This window comes from Entelurus aequoreus, linkage group LG15, assembly GCF_033978785.1.
Source record: "Entelurus aequoreus isolate RoL-2023_Sb linkage group LG15, RoL_Eaeq_v1.1, whole genome shotgun sequence".
In the NCBI taxonomy this organism is placed as follows: domain Eukaryota; kingdom Metazoa; phylum Chordata; class Actinopteri; order Syngnathiformes; family Syngnathidae; genus Entelurus; species Entelurus aequoreus.
Genome location: NC_084745.1, coordinates 8,743,140 through 8,762,355, shown reverse-complemented (window position 1 = coordinate 8,762,355; position 19,216 = coordinate 8,743,140). Strand labels below are relative to the sequence as shown.

General features: G+C 36.9%; 1 protein-coding gene across 1 annotated transcript; it reads left to right on the top strand.

Moving 5' to 3' along the window:
* Positions 1-243: 243 nt before the first annotated feature.
* On the top strand, positions 244-14,928 carry LOC133630377 (uncharacterized). The gene is made up of 5 exons (XM_062021950.1): positions 244-374; positions 443-721; positions 12,752-14,527; positions 14,589-14,684; positions 14,754-14,928. The coding sequence occupies exons 1-5, from the start codon at positions 248-250 to the stop codon at positions 14,780-14,782; spliced, it is 2,307 nt and encodes a 768-aa protein (XP_061877934.1). The 5' UTR covers positions 244-247; the 3' UTR covers positions 14,783-14,928.
* Positions 14,929-19,216: the final 4,288 nt, after the last annotated feature.

The window sequence follows — 19,216 nt, the reverse complement described above, 5'->3', positions numbered from 1 at the left end:
ACCCTGCCACAGTCTCATGAGGTCTGCTGTGAGATCAAAGTAGCTAGAAAGTATATGTAAATATGTGTATGAACTGAACATTCTTCAAAAGATGAGTTGTAGTGCACGAAGCATTGCAAAGACGGTACAATAGAGCGTGATGTGCCACTCTAACCCGACAATCTGTGCACCTGTTTTTAGTCTCTTGTCTCCACGGCCCAATTGAAAGAGATTCCTGATTGGCTTTAACAGGAAATCATTTGATTGGATGCCTATCACCTGGTGCTACCATCCATCCAATCAGTGCCACCTTTCTCCCAGTGAGGCATTATCAGGAGTCCACACCTTTGACTCTGGTCTAGATTTTGCTATGAGAGCTGAGCTGCTTTGTCCAAGTAAGTGCACTCTTTCATTGCCTCTTTCAACTCATGTTCCTGGTGGATTATCTCTGATTCTTCTTCAGATATGGAGGCAAATGCTTCTAACGTGCACACTTCCTACCGTTTGGGCCCTCGAGGTCCAAACCTGCCGCACGGACCTCCGCAGGCCTGCCACGAGCCCAACGTGACTGCTCAAGAGCCTACGGGAGGGCCTCGTCTTGAGGAGCAGCAGCAGAGCCACAAGCCGCTCTTCTACATGCAGCCCTCTCCGCCTTACATGCCCATGCAGGGCCTGCAGTGGCCCTATGGCCCTATGGCCATGCCTGTCGGCTACAATCCCTACTACGGCTGCCATGCTTTAGGTAAGAACAATCTCATAGGTCTTTGTGCTTTCACTTCATAAACATGTTCATCCAACTCACGACTTAACTTAGAATTGTCCATATATTATTGTGATATGTTTGGAATCTGGAGCACAGGTGTATAGCCACAGGTGTGGGGCATGTCCTAAACATGCGGGTCGTCAAATACTGCGTTTCCACTGCATCAAGCTTTGGAGCTGGAGCAGATGAAGGAAGATAACCAAGGGCTATCAGATTTACACCCAAAACTATGTGGTGAACATTAAAGCCCCACTTTAGAACTCTCAGTTTTGGTTGTTTTTGGGGGTGCCAGTGTATCAAAGCGGTGGTGTTTTGCCGGAAGACAGCATTTCCCATGAGGACTTGCGCATATAGCGTCAAACTGTCCGCTGTAATATTGGCACAGGTTAAAAAACATTTATTGATGGTGTGTTTAAAATCAGCATAGCCATTAGAGCTCTCATGGTTATGTCAGACCTTGGCAAATTAAGGCCCGTTAAGCTTTTCAATTTGGCCCGCCGGACTTTCCCAAATATTTTTTTTTAGATCTTTAAGATGGAAAGTGTAGCCGCCATTGTGATGTTTTGTAATGACCGTAAGTCTTGAACTATACAAAGTATTTTAATGGTTGGAATCTGCGCTTTTGCATGATACACCAGTTACTATGGCAATCTAATTAGTTACTATGGCAATCTAATTAGTTACTATGGTAATCTACGGCACAGCAGCTCAGACCAAAGCAGTGTGGGCGGGGAGCGTTTCCAGAGTGTCAGCCTGAAATGTGGGTGTCCGCAGGGCTGGCCCGTGGCATAGGCCGTATAGGCAAATGCTAAGGGCGCCGTCCATCAGGGGGCGCCACGCCAGTGCCACAAATGTTGGAGAAAAAAAAAAAAAGAAAAAAAAAGTTGGTACTATTATTTCTAAATACAAAAAATAATCCCACGTTAATTAAAATGCAAAGTAAAGCCTATTTAATAGAAATATTATTTGTTACAACATTACGCCCCCCCGTCCCTTCCCGTATCATGACTCTTTTTGGACGTCACCTCATCAAAAAAACAACACAAGATGTCAAAACGGCCAAAAATGTCAGGTGCCCAGGGAAGAAAAAATAGAAAAGAAGAGGAGGAGAAACGAGAAAAAGACAGAGGTAGCAGGTATACGAGTAACGTTAGCCTACATGAAATTATTTGTCTGTTACAGAATGTGATAGTAACCTGGCTTCTTAGCATTAAGCTAATGTTACATGATTCGGCAATTGCTAATCAATAAATAGCTAGTTCTGTTTTAACGTCGGGTTAACATTGTGGAGGGGGCTAAATTGTTAAGGAAAATAATAATGTAACGTTAGGTAATTACAGTACTCCAACCTTACATTCCTCGGAGACATTTGTATTAGATCTTTTAAGCAGGTGTTTTTTGTTTACATTGTTATTGCCTTCTGGTTAGCTAATGTTTGCCCTGCAGGTAATAGTCACTTTTCCACCCCTTTATATATTAGGTATAGTTGTAAGTCTAGTTGTTAAAGTGCACATCATTAATGTTAATTAAGCAATATTACATGAGAGGGAATGCTGTTTTTTAATTTGAGCACTGCTGTGATTCGGTTAAAGATAATTATAACATTCTCATATAATATTTTATACTGTTACTTTGCATTCTGCTATTCAGCATTTCACTGTAATGATGACAATAAATTGATTGTTAGATATTCATTTTTAATTTTTTGTATTCATGTATTTATTCTTTTTTTTTTTATCTTGTTAACTATTCTGATTGTTAATTTGCTTTCTTTAAGTAAAAAAAAAAGGTCAAAGACAAAGCTATTCGGTTTTTTGTGAGTATATAAACTTCACTGCCGATGTGGGGGGGCGCCACCTAAAATCTTGCCTAGGGCGCCAGATTGGTTAGGGTGTCAGGGACAGACGCGGAAGGAGATTTTTACAACAAAGTTCTAAAGCTTAGTGATATATCAGATTTACCAGATTGTAGTTTATTTTTTTACCCTTCGCGTTCATATTTCGCTATTTTTGTTGCGTTTCGCTTGATTGTAAAACATGTGGATGGAGAGGGGGCGTGACGTTCATATGTTGTCAATATTCAGTGTTTTATCGGTCATAGTTATTAATATTGTAAATCCCACACTGCAAAAAGTCAGTGTTCAAAAACAAGAAAAAAAAAATTAGGGGTATTTTATTCGAACTAAGCAAAATTATCTGCCAATAGAACGAGAAAATTCGGCTTGTCAAGACTTTCCAAAACAAGTAAAATTAGCTAACCTCAATGAACCCAAATATACCTTAAAATAAGTATATTCTCACTAATAACAAGTGCACTTTTCTTGGTAGAAAACAAAGAGACTTTTTTGCTCAATATGTTGAAAAATATTCTTAATTTAAGTAAATGCTAGTGCCATTATCTTGACATAATGATATGCGCTCGGCATCATGATTTGTTTTTTCATGCTTGAAGTAAGACATGATTACATTAAAAAAGTAGTTTTATACTTGTGAGTGTTGATGACACAGCTTTGCCACAGTTGATATTCTAGTTTCAAGCATGTTTTACTCAATATAGGTCATCAAATCTCAGCAACAAGCTGTTATATCTTACTGAGATCATTCCAAAACCCTTAAAACAAGTAAAACACTCTAACATCAAATCTGCTTAGTGAGAAGAATTATTTTATCAGACAGAAAATAAGCAAATATCACCCTTATTTCAGATATTTCATCTTACTTAGATTTCAGTTTTTGCAGTGCACATTCTTTATTTTCATGTACATTCTGTCTCATTCAGTAAAAAAAAAAAAAAGTTTTCTAAGGTGGTCTGTCATAACATTTTTAGCATTCAATAAGACATTATTGTGAGGTTTTGTATTAGTGTTTCTAAAAATCAGATATCATGGCCCCCCAGACACATTTTTTTCTCTAAATTTGGCCCCCTGAGTCAATAATTGCCCGAAAACTTGGACTTAGACTAACTTTATTGATCCTCTTTGAGCTCACGCCAGCGAGTGAAAGCCGGTGATGATCCTTGATTGTCCTTTTTATCTGGGTAGGCAAGGCAAGGCAACTTTATTTGTATAGAGCTTTTCATACACAAGGCAGACTCAAAGTGCTTCACAGACAACAAAGTGAAATGAAAGAAAATAAAAGCAAAATTAAAATGCAGACAATAAAAACAAAAATAGTGCAGACGTTAAAAGTTAAAAGTAGAGATGTCCGATAATATCGGCCGGCCGATATTATCGGCCGATAAATGCTTTAAAATGTAATATCGGAAATTATCGGTATCGTTTTTTTTATTATCAGTATCGTTTTTTTTTTGTTTTTTTTAAATTAAATCAACATAAAAAACACAAGATACACTTACAATTAGTGCACCAACCCAAAAAACCTCCCTCCCCCATTTACACTCATTCACACAAAAGGGTTGTTTCTTTCTGTTATTAATATTCTGGTTCCTACATTATATATCAATATATATCAATACAGTCTGCAAGGGATACAGTCCGTAAGCACACATGATTGTGCGTGCTGCTGCTCCACTAATAGTACTAACCTTTAACAGTTAATTTGACTAATTTTCATTAATTACTAGTTTCTATGTAACTGATTTTATATTGTTTTACTTTCTTTTTTATTCAAGAAAATGTTTTTAATTTATTCATCTTATTTGATTAATTTTAAAAAAAAAGTACCTTATCTTCACCATACCTGGTTGTCCAAATTAGGCATAATAATGTGTTAATTCCACAACTGTATATATCAGTATTGGTATCGGTTGATATCTGTATCGGTAATTAAAGAGTTGGACAATATCGGAATATCGGATATCGGCAAAAAGCCATTATCGGACATCCCTAGTTAAAAGATTAAAAGATTTAGCTGAAAGCTAAGGTGAACATAAAAGTCTCCAGTCTAGTTTTAAAAGTAGTCAGAGTTGGGGAAAGTCTGACATAGGGTAGGCTCCGTTTTTCTTTTTGTCTCCTTAAAACAAAACTTTTAATTTCTTTGATTGTTTTGGAGCTTCGGCCATGACCGCGGTAATTGCACCTATAGGCGTTCGCATTGTCTTTTTTTTTTTTTTTTTTTTTACAACTGGGGAAAGGGGGAGTGACTTATGTCGTAAAGCAAGTCGGCAAGTACCGTATTTTTCGGACTATAAGTGCAGTATTTTTCATAGTTTGGCCGGGGGTGCGACTTATACTCAGGAGCGACTTACACTACCGTTCAAAAGTTTGGGGTCACATTGAAATGTCCTTATTTTTGCAGGAAAAGCACTGTACTTTTCAATGAAGATAACTTTAAACTAGTCTTAACTTTAAAGAAATACACTCTATACATTGCTAATGTGGTAAATGACTATTCTAGCTGCAAATGTCTGGTTTTTGGTGCAATATCTACATAGGTGTATAGAGGCCCATTTCCAGCAACTATCACTCCAGTGTTCTAATGGTACAATGTGTTTGCTCATTGGCTCAGAAGGCTAATTGATGATTAGAAAACCCTTGTGCAATCATGTTCACACATCTGAAAACAGTTTAGCTCGTTACAGAAGCTACAACACCGACCTTCCTTTGAGCAGATTGAGTTTCTGGAGCATCACATTTGTGGGCTCAATTAAACGCTCAAAATGGCCAGAAAAAGAGAACTTTCCTCTGAAACTCGACAGTCTATTCTTGTTCTTAGAAATGAAGGCTATTCCACAAAATTGTTTGGGTGACCCCAAACTTTTGAACGGTAGTGTATGTGTGAAATTATTAACACATTACCGTAAAATATCAAATAATATTTAGCTCATTCACGTAAGAGACTAGACTTATAAGATTTCATGGGATTTAGCGATTAGGAGTGACAGATTGTTTGGTAAACGTATAGCATGTTCTATATGTTATAGTTATTTGAATGACTCTTACCATAATATGTTACGTTAACATACCAGGCACCTTCTCAGTTGGTTATTTATGCCTCATATAACGTACACTTATTCAGCCTGTTGTTCACTATTCTTTATTTATTTTAAAGTGCCTTTCAAATGTCTATTCTTGGTGTTGGCTTTTATCAAATACATTTCCCCAAAAAATGCGACTTATACTCCAGTGGGACTTATATATGTTTTTTTCCTTCTTTATTATGCATTTTCGGCCGGTGCGACTTATACTCCGGTGCGACTTATACTCCGGTGCGACTTATACTCTGAAAAATACGGTAGTTTGTGTGGCAGGGTTCCTGCCACCCGCCTCAAAGTTGCTAAGGAACCAGTAAAAGTGACACGGACCTGTCACGCCAATTTTCTTCCCATTTCTAAAACCTTCCTATCCCCCATTTACTTCCGGGGTCATTTCCTCTTTCGTCATTGACAGCGATCGATAGAATCCAAATCTCCTGAAAATGGTGGTGTCACTGAATGATATTTGTCTTTATCTTTCCCAGGGGACTTATGTCAAACACCAGCAGGCTTCGCAACATTTCAAGCGGAGTGTTAGGGCCGCTGCTGGGAACTTCTGTCTTCGTGGTAACGGGCAAAAAATAGGAATGAATATATGATACTGTTAAATGTCTGTACTTTAAATCAACATTATTGTTGAAACCATTTCACTAATATGAATTAATATATAATACTGTTAAATGTCTGTACTTTAAATCAACATTATTGTTGAAACCATTTCACTAATATGAATTAATATATAATATTGTTAAATGTCTGTACTTTAAATCAACATTATTGTTGAAACCATTTCACTAATATGAATTAATATATAATACTGTTAAATGTCTGTACTTTAAATCAACATTATTGTTGGAACCATTTCACTAATATGAATTAATATATAATACTGTTAAATGTCTGTACTTTAAATCAACATTATTGTTGGAACCATTTCACTAATATGAATTAATATATAATACTGTTAAATGTCTGTACTTTAAATCAACATTATTGTTGAAACCATTTCACTAATATGAATTAATATATAATACTGTTAAATGTCTGTACTTTAAATCAACATTATTGTTGAAACCATTTCACTAATATGAATTAATATATAATACTGTTAAATGTCTGTACTTTAAATCAACATTATTGTTGAAACCATTTCACTAATATGAATTAATATATAATACTGTTAAATGTCTGTACTTTAAATCAACATTATTGTTGAAACCATTTCACTAATATGAATTAATATATAATATTGTTAAATGTCTGTACTTTAAATCAACATTATTGTTGAAACCATTTCACTAATATGAATTAATATATAATACTGTTAAATGTCTGTACTTTAAATCAACATTATTGTTGGAACCATTTCACTAATATGAATTAATATATAATACTGTTAAATGTCTGTACTTTAAATCAACATTATTGTTGGAACCATTTCACTAATATGAATTAATATATAATACTGTTAAATGTCTGTACTTTAAATCAACATTATTGTTGAAACCATTTCACTAATATGAATTAATATATAATACTGTTAAATGTCTGTACTTTAAATCAACATTATTGTTGAAACCATTTCACTAATATGAATTAATATATAATATTGTTAAATGTCTGTACTTTAAATCAACATTATTGTTGAAACCATTTCACTAATATGAATTAATATATAATACTGTTAAATGTCTGTACTTTAAATCAACATTATTGTTGAAACCATTTCACTAATATGAATTAATATATAATACTGTTAAATGTCTGTACTTTAAATCAACATTATTGTTGGAACCATTTCACTAATATGAATTAATATATAATAATGTTAAATGTCATCTGACTTCACTGAGGTACATATGTGCACATAAATGTCATTTTAATTTAGTTCACTTACACAGAGAACTAAAAAAAACTGAATTTAACGAATACATGTAGTTTTAATAAAGTTTGATAATGTTGATTGATAATGAATTAACTTATTGTACACTGTTATTCATTTCCGCATACGAGTCAAATGTGCAGTCAGGAATATCAAGTTAATTTGTCCGATTAATACAGACGTTTTGTTAATGCTATATTATAAAAAATAAAAAAAAAAGCAGCAAATATTGGCGTGACAGACCCCCTCAGGCCATGACAGGTGTCATTCAATTAGTTGCAAGTCCATGTATCATCCCGAAAGTTATACAAATATATTTTATGAGCATTGAAAAGTTACTTGGTGCTGCTTTGAATAAATGAAACAACATAAGTCCATGTGGGTCAGACTGGTGTTGGGGCGTGTGATCTGTTTGGCTTCTAGTGTTTTGTTGGCGTTTAGCCAGCATTGCTGGCACGTTGGCCAGTCGCCAAAAACAATCGACTCCTGCCAGGCCGTTATTGTGGGGGCCATTATGCCGTTAACCTTTTGTCATGGATTCGGTCGAAGGCGCAAGTTGTAGTCGTTTCAAATTTCTGCACGACTTTCACAAGTAACCAAATGGACAAACAGCAGGTCTCCTCTAAGATTTGGTGGCGATTCCATTTTATTACCACAAAAGGTTAGCTTCGTAGTGTTTTGACAAAAAAACGCCGGTGTTAAAGTAACCCCACCACTCTCTTACGCTACGTTCACACCAAAATTTTTAAACGGTTTAAAAAAATTCTGCGCTCTGTCAAGAATGGAATAAAACGCCGAGAGCGTATCAAAGCATGACAAAGCCTGACAAAGCTCAGCAAAACTTGACTAAAAGCGTTGGAAAGCTTAACAGATCTTGGTTCAAAGCGCGGACCCCTACAAATAGGAAGTGACTGTGATATTGACTAGTGACATGTAAAACCAACACAGGATTACAAATCCATTCTCTTTTGCATCATTGCCTTTTTTATATGATGATCATTGTTTCTGTACTTCTTTAGTTTGCTGTTTGATGTTGCAGTTTGACATTACTGTCTATACATTTTCTGTATGAAAATGTTAATAATAAAGAGAATATGTTACGTTTTATAAAAGAAATGCCTTTAATTAATTTCAACTAGCATAAGAAATGAAAGATAGGTATTTATTAAGATGACAAAAATAAAAGAAATGGAGATATAAAACATAATGTAACGGGAAAAAAAAGAGAAATTGAAAAAATAAATGAATATAAAAAATGGGTGGATAAAACAAATGCCTTTTAATATTTTCAACTAGCATGAAAGATAGATATTAAGATGACAAAAATAAAAGAAATGAAGATATAAAACATAGTATAACGGGAAAAAAAGAGAAATTGAAAAAATAAATGAATATAAAAAATGGGTGGATAAAACAAATGCCTTTTAATATTTTCAACTAGCATGAAAGATAGATATTAAGATGACAAAAATAAAAGAAATGAAGATATAAAACATAATATAACGGGAAAAAAAGAGAAATTGAAAAAATAAATGAATATAAAAAATGGGTGGATAAAACAAATGCCTTTTAATATTTTCAACTAGCATGAAAGATAGATATTAAGATGACAAAAATAAAAGAAATGCAGATCTAAAACATAATATAATGGAAAAAAAAAGAGAAATTGAAAAAATAAATGAATATAAAAAATGGGTGGATAAAACAAATGCCTTTTAATATTTTCAACTAGCATGAAAGATAGATATTAAGATGACAAAAATAAAAGAAATGCAGATCTAAAACATAATATAACGGGAAAAAAAAGAGAAATTGAAAAAATAAATGAATATAAAAAATGTGTGGAAAAATAGTATACTGAGTTTTTCACATTTTTTTCTTTTTGTTGTAACAATGCACAACAGAGCTTGATAATCGTGTCCGAGCCTGATTTAAAGCGTCAGGATCGCATCAAAGCGTAATAAAGTTCAATAAAGCGTAATAAAACGTATCAAAACGTGATTTAAAGCGTATCAAAGAGGGATCAAAGCGTGAGGAACGGTAAGAAAGCGGCAACTAATTCGTATCAGAGCGTATCAGAGCGTATCAAAGCATAACATTACTTCAGAGATCGGGATATTCGTGGAAAAATTGACAAAAATGACGGCGCTTCGCTCGCCGCTTGAAAGCGCGGCAAGCGCCGTTGGTGTGAACCAAGCATACAGACAGTTCAGGCTCCCTGGCCCGTGAATTGATTAACGTGGACCCCGACTTAAACAAGTTGAAAAACTTATTCGGGTGTTACCATTTAGTGGGTCAATTGTACAGAATATGTACTGTGCATCCATCCATCCATTTTCTACCCCTTGTCCCTTTTGGGGTCGCGGGGGGTGCTGGAGCCTATCCCAGCTGCATTCGGGCGGAAGGCGGGGTACACCCTGGACAAGTCGCCATCTCATCACAGGGCCAACACAGATAGACAGACAACATTCACACACTAGGGTCAATTTAGTGTTGCCAATCAACCTATCCCCAGGTGCATGAGGTGGGAGGGGCCTATCCCCAGGTGCATGTCTTTGGAGGTGGGAGGAAGCCGGAGTACCCGGAGGGAACACACGCAGTCACGGGGAGAACATGCAAACTCCACACAGAAAGATCCCGAGCCCGGGATTGAACTCAGGACTACTCAGGACCTTCGTATTGTGAGGCACATGCACTAACCCCTGTGCCACCGTGCAATCTACTAATACAAGTTTCAATCAATCAATCAATGGGGTTACAATAAAAACAAAAAAATGTGGGCAGCACCTTCTGGTGTTTTGACAATGAAAAACAAAAGTGCTGAAATCCAACTCTGAAACAGTCACTGGAACAGCTGCAGTGGAAAAGGGGTAAAAGTAGTCCCATGTGAGAGCCCTGCTTTACAATAATACATTTAATTTCTGAATGCCTTTATTGACACTCGCGGATCCTTTAAGATAGAGATAAAAACTGACTACAATCAAGTCCGTGACCGCTTATGGCAGGGATGTCCAAAGTGCGGCCCGGGGGCCATTTGCAGCCCGCAGGTCATTTTTTAACAACCCCACGGCACATTTTAAAAATACTATTGAAAAAAATTAAAAACATAAAAAGTGGTATAAGAGAGCAAACAGGTGAAATGTAACAAGAAAATGTTGCAATGTTTACTCTAATAACACAAAGCTGCCATGCAGGCTGTTTCTTTCTTTAAAAAATAATAATGAATTAAAATCAATGTTATTATGAATTATTGACCTATCCAAGGCTCCAATTACGTCACATTAAATATTGCACTTTGAGATATTTTTTTGGGAAATTGTTGCATATTTTGTGTTTGCCATATAAAAAATTGAGCTGTTTTGTTGTTTTTTATAAAGAAAGGCCTAAAACGAACAAAAAAAAAAACATAACAACAATACAACGTATAATTGACGGATGGATCTGAAGTTGATCTCGAGATTATTGTGTTAAAAGTAAACTGTAAAAAAAATGTATCATTTATTTTTTGACACTTTAATGAGTAGGACCCTTTTGGTTCCCCAATAATTTTTGTGTGATTTGATTTTAAGTGTCCTCGCTCAAAAAATAATAATGAATTAAAATCAATGGTGTTATGAGTTATAGCCCTTTTTAAGGCTCCAATTATTATATAATCTGAAATATTCCTCTTAAAATTTTTATTGGGTGAAAATATTGCATATTTTGTGTTTTTTCCATAAAAAAGAGTTTTCTTTGACAAAAAGAGCATACGACTTAAATCTTTAAAAACGTTATATTGACAGATAGACCTAATGTTGATCTAGAGCAGGGGTCACCAACCTTTTTGAACCAAGAGCTACTTCTTGGGTACTGATTAATGCGAAGGGCTACCAGTTTGATACACACTTAAATAAATTGCCAGAAATAGCCAATTTGCTCAATTTACCTTTAACTGTATGTTATTATTAATAATTAATGATATTTACACTTAATTTAACGGTTTAAAAGAGGAGAAAACACGAAAAAAATGACAATTAAATTTTGAAACATAGTTTATCTTCAATTTTGACCCTTTAAAATTCAAAATTCAACCGAAAAAAGAAGAGAAAAACTAGCTAATTCGAATGTTTTTGAAAAAATTAAAAAAAGAATTTATGGAACATCATTAGTAATTTTTCCTGATTAAGATTAATTTTAGAATTTTGATGACATGTTTTAAATAGCTTAAAATCCAATCTGCACTTTGTTAGAATATGTAACAAATTGGACCAAGCTATATTTCTAACAAAGACAAATCATTATTTCTTCTAGATTTTCCAGAACAAATTTTTTTAAAAGAAATTCAAAAGACTTTGAAATAAGATTTAAATTTGATACTACAGATTTTCTAGATTTGCCAGAATAATTTTTTTGAATTTTAATCATAAGTTTGAAGAAATATTTCACAAATATTCTTCGTCGAAAAAACAGGAGCTAAAATGAAGAATTAAATTAAAATGTATTTACTATTCTTTACAATAATAATAATAAAAATTACTTGAACATTGATTTAAATTGTCAGGAAAGAAGAGGAAGGAATTTAAAAGGTAAAAAGGTATATGTGTTTAAAAATCCTAAAATCATTTTTAAGGTTGTATTTTTTCTCTAAAATTGTCTTTCTGAAAGTTATAAGAAGCAAAGTAAAAAAATGTATGAAATTATTTAAACAAGGGAAGACCAAGTCTTTAAAATATTTTCTTGGATTTTCAAATTCTATTTGAGTTTTGTCTCTCTTAGAATTAAAAATGTCAGGCAAAGCGAGACCAGCTTGCTAGTAAATAAATAAAATTAAAAAAATAGAGGCAGCTCACTGGTAAGTGCTGCTATTTGAGCTATTTTTAGAACAGGCCGGCGGGCTACTCATCTGGTCCTTACGGGCTACCTGGTGCCCGCGGGCACCACGTTGGTGACCCCTGATCTAGAGATAATAATACTGAATAATGACACATTTTGAATATTTTTTGGACCAAAACCCTTTGAGGTCCCCGGGATCAAGCCTGAGTGGAGGCCTGAATGTATATTTTTTATACATATATTGTATTGGTTTTTAAAATTAAAAAATATCAAAATGGCCCCCGCTTGCTTTGATTTTTCAGTGTGCGGCCCTCAGTGGAAAAAGTTTGGACACCCCTGGCTTCTGCCATTAAAACATGTATTCTAAATTCCCTCCACTAAAGGTTTCGGTATGCCGATGATGCCTCACTACCAGCCCAATCCGTACATGGAGCCCCCAGGCTTTGTCATGCCCCACACCAACCTCCACCTGACGGACTACAGGCGCGTGCTGAACTCGCAGTACTACCAGACCACGGCCTACCATGCACGCAGATACCGCTATCAGCACAACGTGCCGGCTCGGGAGGTCACCAACTCGGAGGTCCAAACGGAACCACTGTGCAGTGACCAGAGAATCAGCACACCTGGGTCAGGAGACCCTGAGGCCTCGGCTTGTGATGTCAAGGAAGCCTTGAGTGCCCCCCTCAGTAAGCTTCTCCCAATGGCTTCGACTGAGCAGAGTAATGAGCATTCTCCTGACCTTAGGGACGTGGTAGCTTCTTGCGCCGCCAGCTCGCCTCCAAACAGAAGCTTCGTCATCCATTCTGAGGAGGTGAGGATTGAATGCTGCACCACGCCAGGGGGACTTCAGCTTTTTCATGCTCACGATGCCTCTGAGGCCTCTCATGGGTTTCCCCATGAGATCCCGCTGGGCGACAGGCCGGGTATTCCCGCAGAGCAGACGCCTCAAGCTTGTCCTGACATCCTTTTGGTCGGGATTCCCAGTGAGAAGAACCCTGAGCCGGAAGAATCCAAGAACCACCCAGATTCATTCACTGACTTTGTCGAGGAGATGAGAAGTGAGAAAGATCAACCGATGTCTTCCAAGAATATTCAGTCCGAAGTTCTTCTGCAGGACAAACCGGTCTGGTCGATGGAGGAAACGTTATTTCCCTGCCCTGACTCGCCAGTCCAAAATATTCTCATCGAAGATCACAGTGAGGTGTCCGCTGACATTCCTACAAAAGAGGCTCCAGCCCCCTCTGGAGAGGGTTTTAAGGACGGGGCAGACATGATGGATGAAGAGGATGTTCCTCTTCCAGCTACCTCGCCTTTACTGGGAAGCTCTCATAAGGAAGAGGAAAACCAACCTAGGCAAGACCCGAACTTCAATGACGACCAGGACACCTCGTTCGAGTCCTTACCGGCGTACCTTCCCTCCAGCAGCTGGATAGCTGCTGGAGGGAAGGGGTGCTGGCCACCCACTCCCAAGAAGCCGAGCCAACCTGTGACCAGGAGCGCCTTAAGTGTTCTCACTCGGAGAAGAAAACTAGAGATGGAGCAGCCTTCAGTCCGTAAGCCAAAGGAGAAGTACAAGCCGAAAGCCAAGGTAGATCGGCGAAGTCTCTCCGACCATGAGTGCTGCCTTACAAGAACATTGAACGAGAACATCTGCGCTCCCTACAAGAATGACCGCCTTTGCTCAAGATGTCTGGACAAACCCCATGGTCCAGGACTCAATGGCCGTGTCCTAAAAAGAAAAGCCGCCCCCTTCCAGCAGTGCAACGGGGCCCTCCAGCCGACATGCGACGCCTGCAGGTTTCACACCAAGAAGCGACTGGTGAGGAACGGCTCCTTCCCAGATGTTCGCGGCCCGCGTCACGAGGCCGAGGGCGAGTCCTCTGAGAACGGCCCGTGTCGCGTGGGACTCAAGTGGAGACCCGAGCAGAAAAGGCCGCCGGGCTCCAAGCAGAACTTGGACAAAGCTCCTGCAGCCATGAGGGAGAAGAACTGCAGGTGTGACGGAGTGTGGCGTGTCCAGCCTGTTCCACGGGAGTGTCGGCGCCACTGTCCCCATGGCAACGCCATCCGAGAACTGGATGAGAACTTGCCTGCGCCCACCCAGGACAGATGGAGACGCACGGACCAGGTTTATTGGACGCACAGGTGGCAAACAGGTAGGCTTTCACCTCGTGGACGGCTGTGTTCTTAGTGATCAGTTGTAACTTCATCCATCAGAGAAGTCGTGGAAAACGGTCACGACCATCCCTGAAGTGTGGAGGCACGAGCCCAGACCACAACACTTGACTAAACACAGGATGTCACAATCACAAGGTGCGTCAGCAAGAAAAATGTCACAGAAAATCAACCTAACTTTTTTTTTTTCTCACACTTTCTCCGCAGGAACACGAAGAAAAGACACGCGGTGTTGATTTTGCACAAGAGCACCATTGAATGATTTGGAAAAATCACTTTTACATTTTTGTACGCACTTAAATTATTCTCACGTATTTATGTGGATTTTTCACAATGTTCACTCATTTTTTTTAACCATCAAATAAATAAACACTGATTTGCATTGAGTTGTATGATCAATAGGGAAATACCAGCATTTGTCCACTAGAGGGAGACATTTTTCAACTAAAATATCCAGCTGCGGTTATGTTTAGTTGGGAACTTAAGGCAGGGGTTTGATTGATTGATTGAAACTTTTTATTAGTAGATAGTACGGTACATATTCCGTACAATTGACCACTAAATGATAACACCCGAATTAGTGTTTTAACTTCTTTAAGTCGGGGTCCACGTTAATCAATTCATGGTAAGTCAAACTCCTTTTCATTGAGGGCCACATCGCAGTAATGGCTGCTTTCAGAGGGCCGTTTTTTAAAATTAATTTACATTATGTATGCGCAGGGGCGTCACTAGCTTTTAAGGACAGGGGGGCTTAGCCCCCAGGAGATGCAGGATGCGAGCGAACGTAGCGCACGAGCACAAAACTTCACAAACAGCTAACAAAGACTTAGAAAATATTCATTGTTATTATTATTATTTCAGTCGGTTTCTTTTCAATGTGTGTTCAGTACAACAACAAACATGGGTTTGCACAGTGACATTTTGTTTACAGCTTCAACAAGAAACAATGACTTGCATGATCCTTCAAGATACACTGAAACACAATGAAAGTCATGGCATTAGCCTCTATGTTATTCATTCACAACATAGAGGCTAATGCCACCACTTTAGCTCACAATACAATAATTGTTTGTTCCCAAATATTTTGAAGTTGCACAGATTACATTTTGGACACATATGTGACTAAAATGGTTGTAAATTCAAGCCCTGGAAATATTACTTAATACTTGAATTAAAGTAATATCTGGACCGGGATAATTTGGCTTGTATATAATATATTTATATATATATATACTATGGCAAGCCGTTAAGGAAATTAAATATATATGGAAGTCTGAATAGAAATGAGATATATACTGTAAATAAAGACTGCTGATCTGAAAAAGAGCCAAAACTATCAAAGAGCTGAGGGACCATCTTCAAAGTGCAAAGCTGAAACAAATAATGCAAACAATAAAATGTAGCTTCCAGGGTTTGGGATTAACATAGTCCCGTCGTCCCGGGGATGGTAAAAAAAATGCACGGGACGAAATTAAATGCTCCCCGGGACGATGGCTTTTAACCATTTTTTTTCTTTTTCTTTTTATGTATTTATTCATTTTACATTTTATATTAAATATCTTGGTTTTTCCACCCTCTGAAAATCCTATGAAATGTTTAACAAGCCATCCTATAATAATACAACAGCTATTAATGTAACAATACAATAAAACAAATATATTTAATGATGTTTTCATTATTTTAACAATAGGCTAATGTATATTACTTTATATAGATTCTACAAGAAACACAAAACTTAAAAACTAAATTATTTACAATTGCAGACACAAGGTTCTTGTTCTGCAGTGCTGTGTGCTAATGTGCTTCGTACACCTGCAGGACCGCAAGCAAGGTCGCAGAGAAAATGCGGACTGGATTTTGAGTGATGTGGGCATTTTCTATATGAACAAGTGGAATGGATTGGATACCGACGCACTAAAGGGGCTCACTAACTTACGCTATGAAGTGAGGGGAAACTGAGTGAATAATGACAGGTTATATGATTATTTAAACTCATATTCGGGCTACTTTATAATGAATATGTCGGCATGTATTTGTAAAAAAAAAATAATTTTTTTTTTAAATTTGTATTTATTTTTTTAACACCAAATTATTTAGGGGGGCTTAAGAACATTTTAGGGGGGCTTGAGCCCCCCTAAAATAGGCCTAACAACGCCAATGTGTATGCGGGTAATAACCTGTGATTAATCATGATTAATCGAAATGCATATGAAATTGATTATATATTTTTTTATGTATAGCTTGAAATAATAAAGGTGAAAAACATATTTAACTGTTTTTAGCTCACAAAAATAGTTTACCAATACAGTATATAATATAATTGGCACGATCAGATAAAGTTTAAAATCTGCATTTTTTTTTTGTCAAAATTGAAAGAACGAATGCATTTAGCAAAAAAAAAAAGTGTTTTTTGAAACCCATTTTTTCCAGGCTTTTGCAGGGCACATAAAATGATGTGGTAGGCCAGAACTGGCCCCCGGGCCTTGAATTTGACACCTGTGTGTTAAGGTATCTCTACAGCAGGGGTGTCCAATTAGGGATGTCCGATAATGGCTTTTTGCCGATTTCCGATATTGTCCAACTCTTAATTACCGATACCGATATTAACCGATACAGATATCAACCGATACCGATATATACAGTCGTGGAATTAACACATTATTATGCCTAATTTGGACAACCAGGTATGGTGAAGATAAGGTCCTTTTTAAAAATAAATAAATAAATAAAATAAGATAAATAAATTAAAAACATTTTATTGAATAAAAAAAGTAAAACAATATAAAAACAGTTACATAGAAACTAGTAATTAATGAAAATGAGTCAAATGAACTGTTAAAGGTTAGTACTATTAGTGGACCAGCAGCACGCACAATCATGTGTGCTTACGGACTGTATCCCTTGCAGACTGTATTGATATATATTGATATATAATGTAGGAACCAGAATATTAATAACAGAAAGAAACAACCCTTTTGTGTGAATGAGTGTGAATGGGGGAGGGAGGTTTTTTGGGTTGGTGCACTAATTGTAAGTGTATCTTGTGTTTTTTATGTTGATTTAATAAAAAAAAAAAAAAGATACCGATAAAAAAAACAACCGATACCGATAATTTCCGATATTAAAGCATTTATCGGCCGATATTATCGGAGATCTCTAATATCAATATAATATATACCGTATATGATTAGTCATTCATGTAAGTGGATATTTGTGTTGTAACGATACCAATATTTTGGTACCGGTACCAAAATTATTTCGATACTTTTTGGTACTTTTCTAATTAAAGGGAACCACAAAAAATGTCATTATTGGCTTTGTTTTAACAACAAATCTTAAGGTACATTAAACATATGTTTATTATTGCAAGTTTGTCCTTAAATAAAATAGTGAACATACTAGACAACTTGTCTTTTAGTAGTAAGTAAACAAACAAAGACTCCTAATTAGTCTGCTGACGTATGCAGTAACATATTGTCATTTATACACCTATTATTAAGGACAAACTGTAAAAATGGATTATTAATCTACTTGTTTATTTACTGTTAATATCTGCTTATTTTCTCTTCTAACATGTTCTATCTACACTTCTGTTAAAATGTAAAAATCACTTATTCTTCTGTTGTTTGATACTTTACATTAATTTTGGATGATACCACAAATTTAGGTATCGATCCGATACCAAGTAGTTACAGGATCATACATTGGTCGTATTCAAAGTCCTCATGTGTCCAGGGACTTATTTCCTGAGTTTATAAACATAATATACATTAAAAAAAAAAGAAAAAAGATGTGAATCCATCCATCCATCCATTTTCAACCGCTTATTCCCTTCGGAGTCGCGGGGGGTGCTGGAGCCTATCTCAGCTACAATCGGGCGGAAGGCGGTGTACACCCTGGACAAGTCGCCACCTCATCACAGGGCCAACACAGATAGACAGACAACATTCACACTCACATTCACACACTAGGGCCAATTTTAGTGTTGCCAATCAACCTATCCCCAATGTGATGCTAAAAAATATCGATGTAATCATAGTAGTATCGACTAGATACGTGCCTGTACTTGGTATCATTACAGTGGATGCCAGGTGTAGCTAGCCATGTCTTAAAGGCCTATATGAATTTTTTTTATTCAAACGGGGATCGCAGATCCATTCTATGTGTCATACTTGATCATTTCGCGATATTGCCATATTTTTGCTGAAAGGATTTAGTAGAGAACATCGACGATAAAGTTCGCAACTTTTGGTCGCTGATAAAAAAAACCTTGCCCCTACCGGAAGTAGCGTGACGTCGCAGGTTGAAAGGCTCCTCACATTTCCCCATTGTTTACAATGCAGCGAGAGCGATTCGGACCGAGAAAGCGACGATTACCCCATTAATTTGAGCGAGGATGAAAGATTCGTGGATGAGGAACGTGAGAGTGACGGACTAGAGTGCAGTGCAGGACGTATCTTTTTTTTTCGCTCTGACCGTAACTTAACGGTAAAAGGGCTCATTGGATTCCACACTTTCCCCTTTTTCTATTGTGGATCACGGATTTGTATTTTAAACCACCTCGGATACTATATCCTCTTGAAAATGAGAGTCGAGAACGCGAAATGGACATTCACAGTGACTTTTATCTCCACGACAATACATCGGTGAAGCACTTTAGCTACGGAGCT

What these genes read in the sequence shown, in the direction of transcription:
- LOC133630377 (XM_062021950.1), top strand. Translation starts at nt 248, where the DNA reads ATGCCTATCACCTGGTGCTACCATCCATCCAATCAGTGCCACCTTTCT. An exon ending in AGCTGAGCTGCTTTGTCCAA is followed by an intron (nt 375 to 442) that starts GTAAGTGCACTC and finishes ATTCTTCTTCAG; the next exon opens with ATATGGAGGCAAATGCTTCT. An exon ending in CAGGATGTCACAATCACAAG is followed by an intron (nt 14,685 to 14,753) that starts GTGCGTCAGCAA and finishes CTTTCTCCGCAG; the next exon opens with GAACACGAAGAAAAGACACG.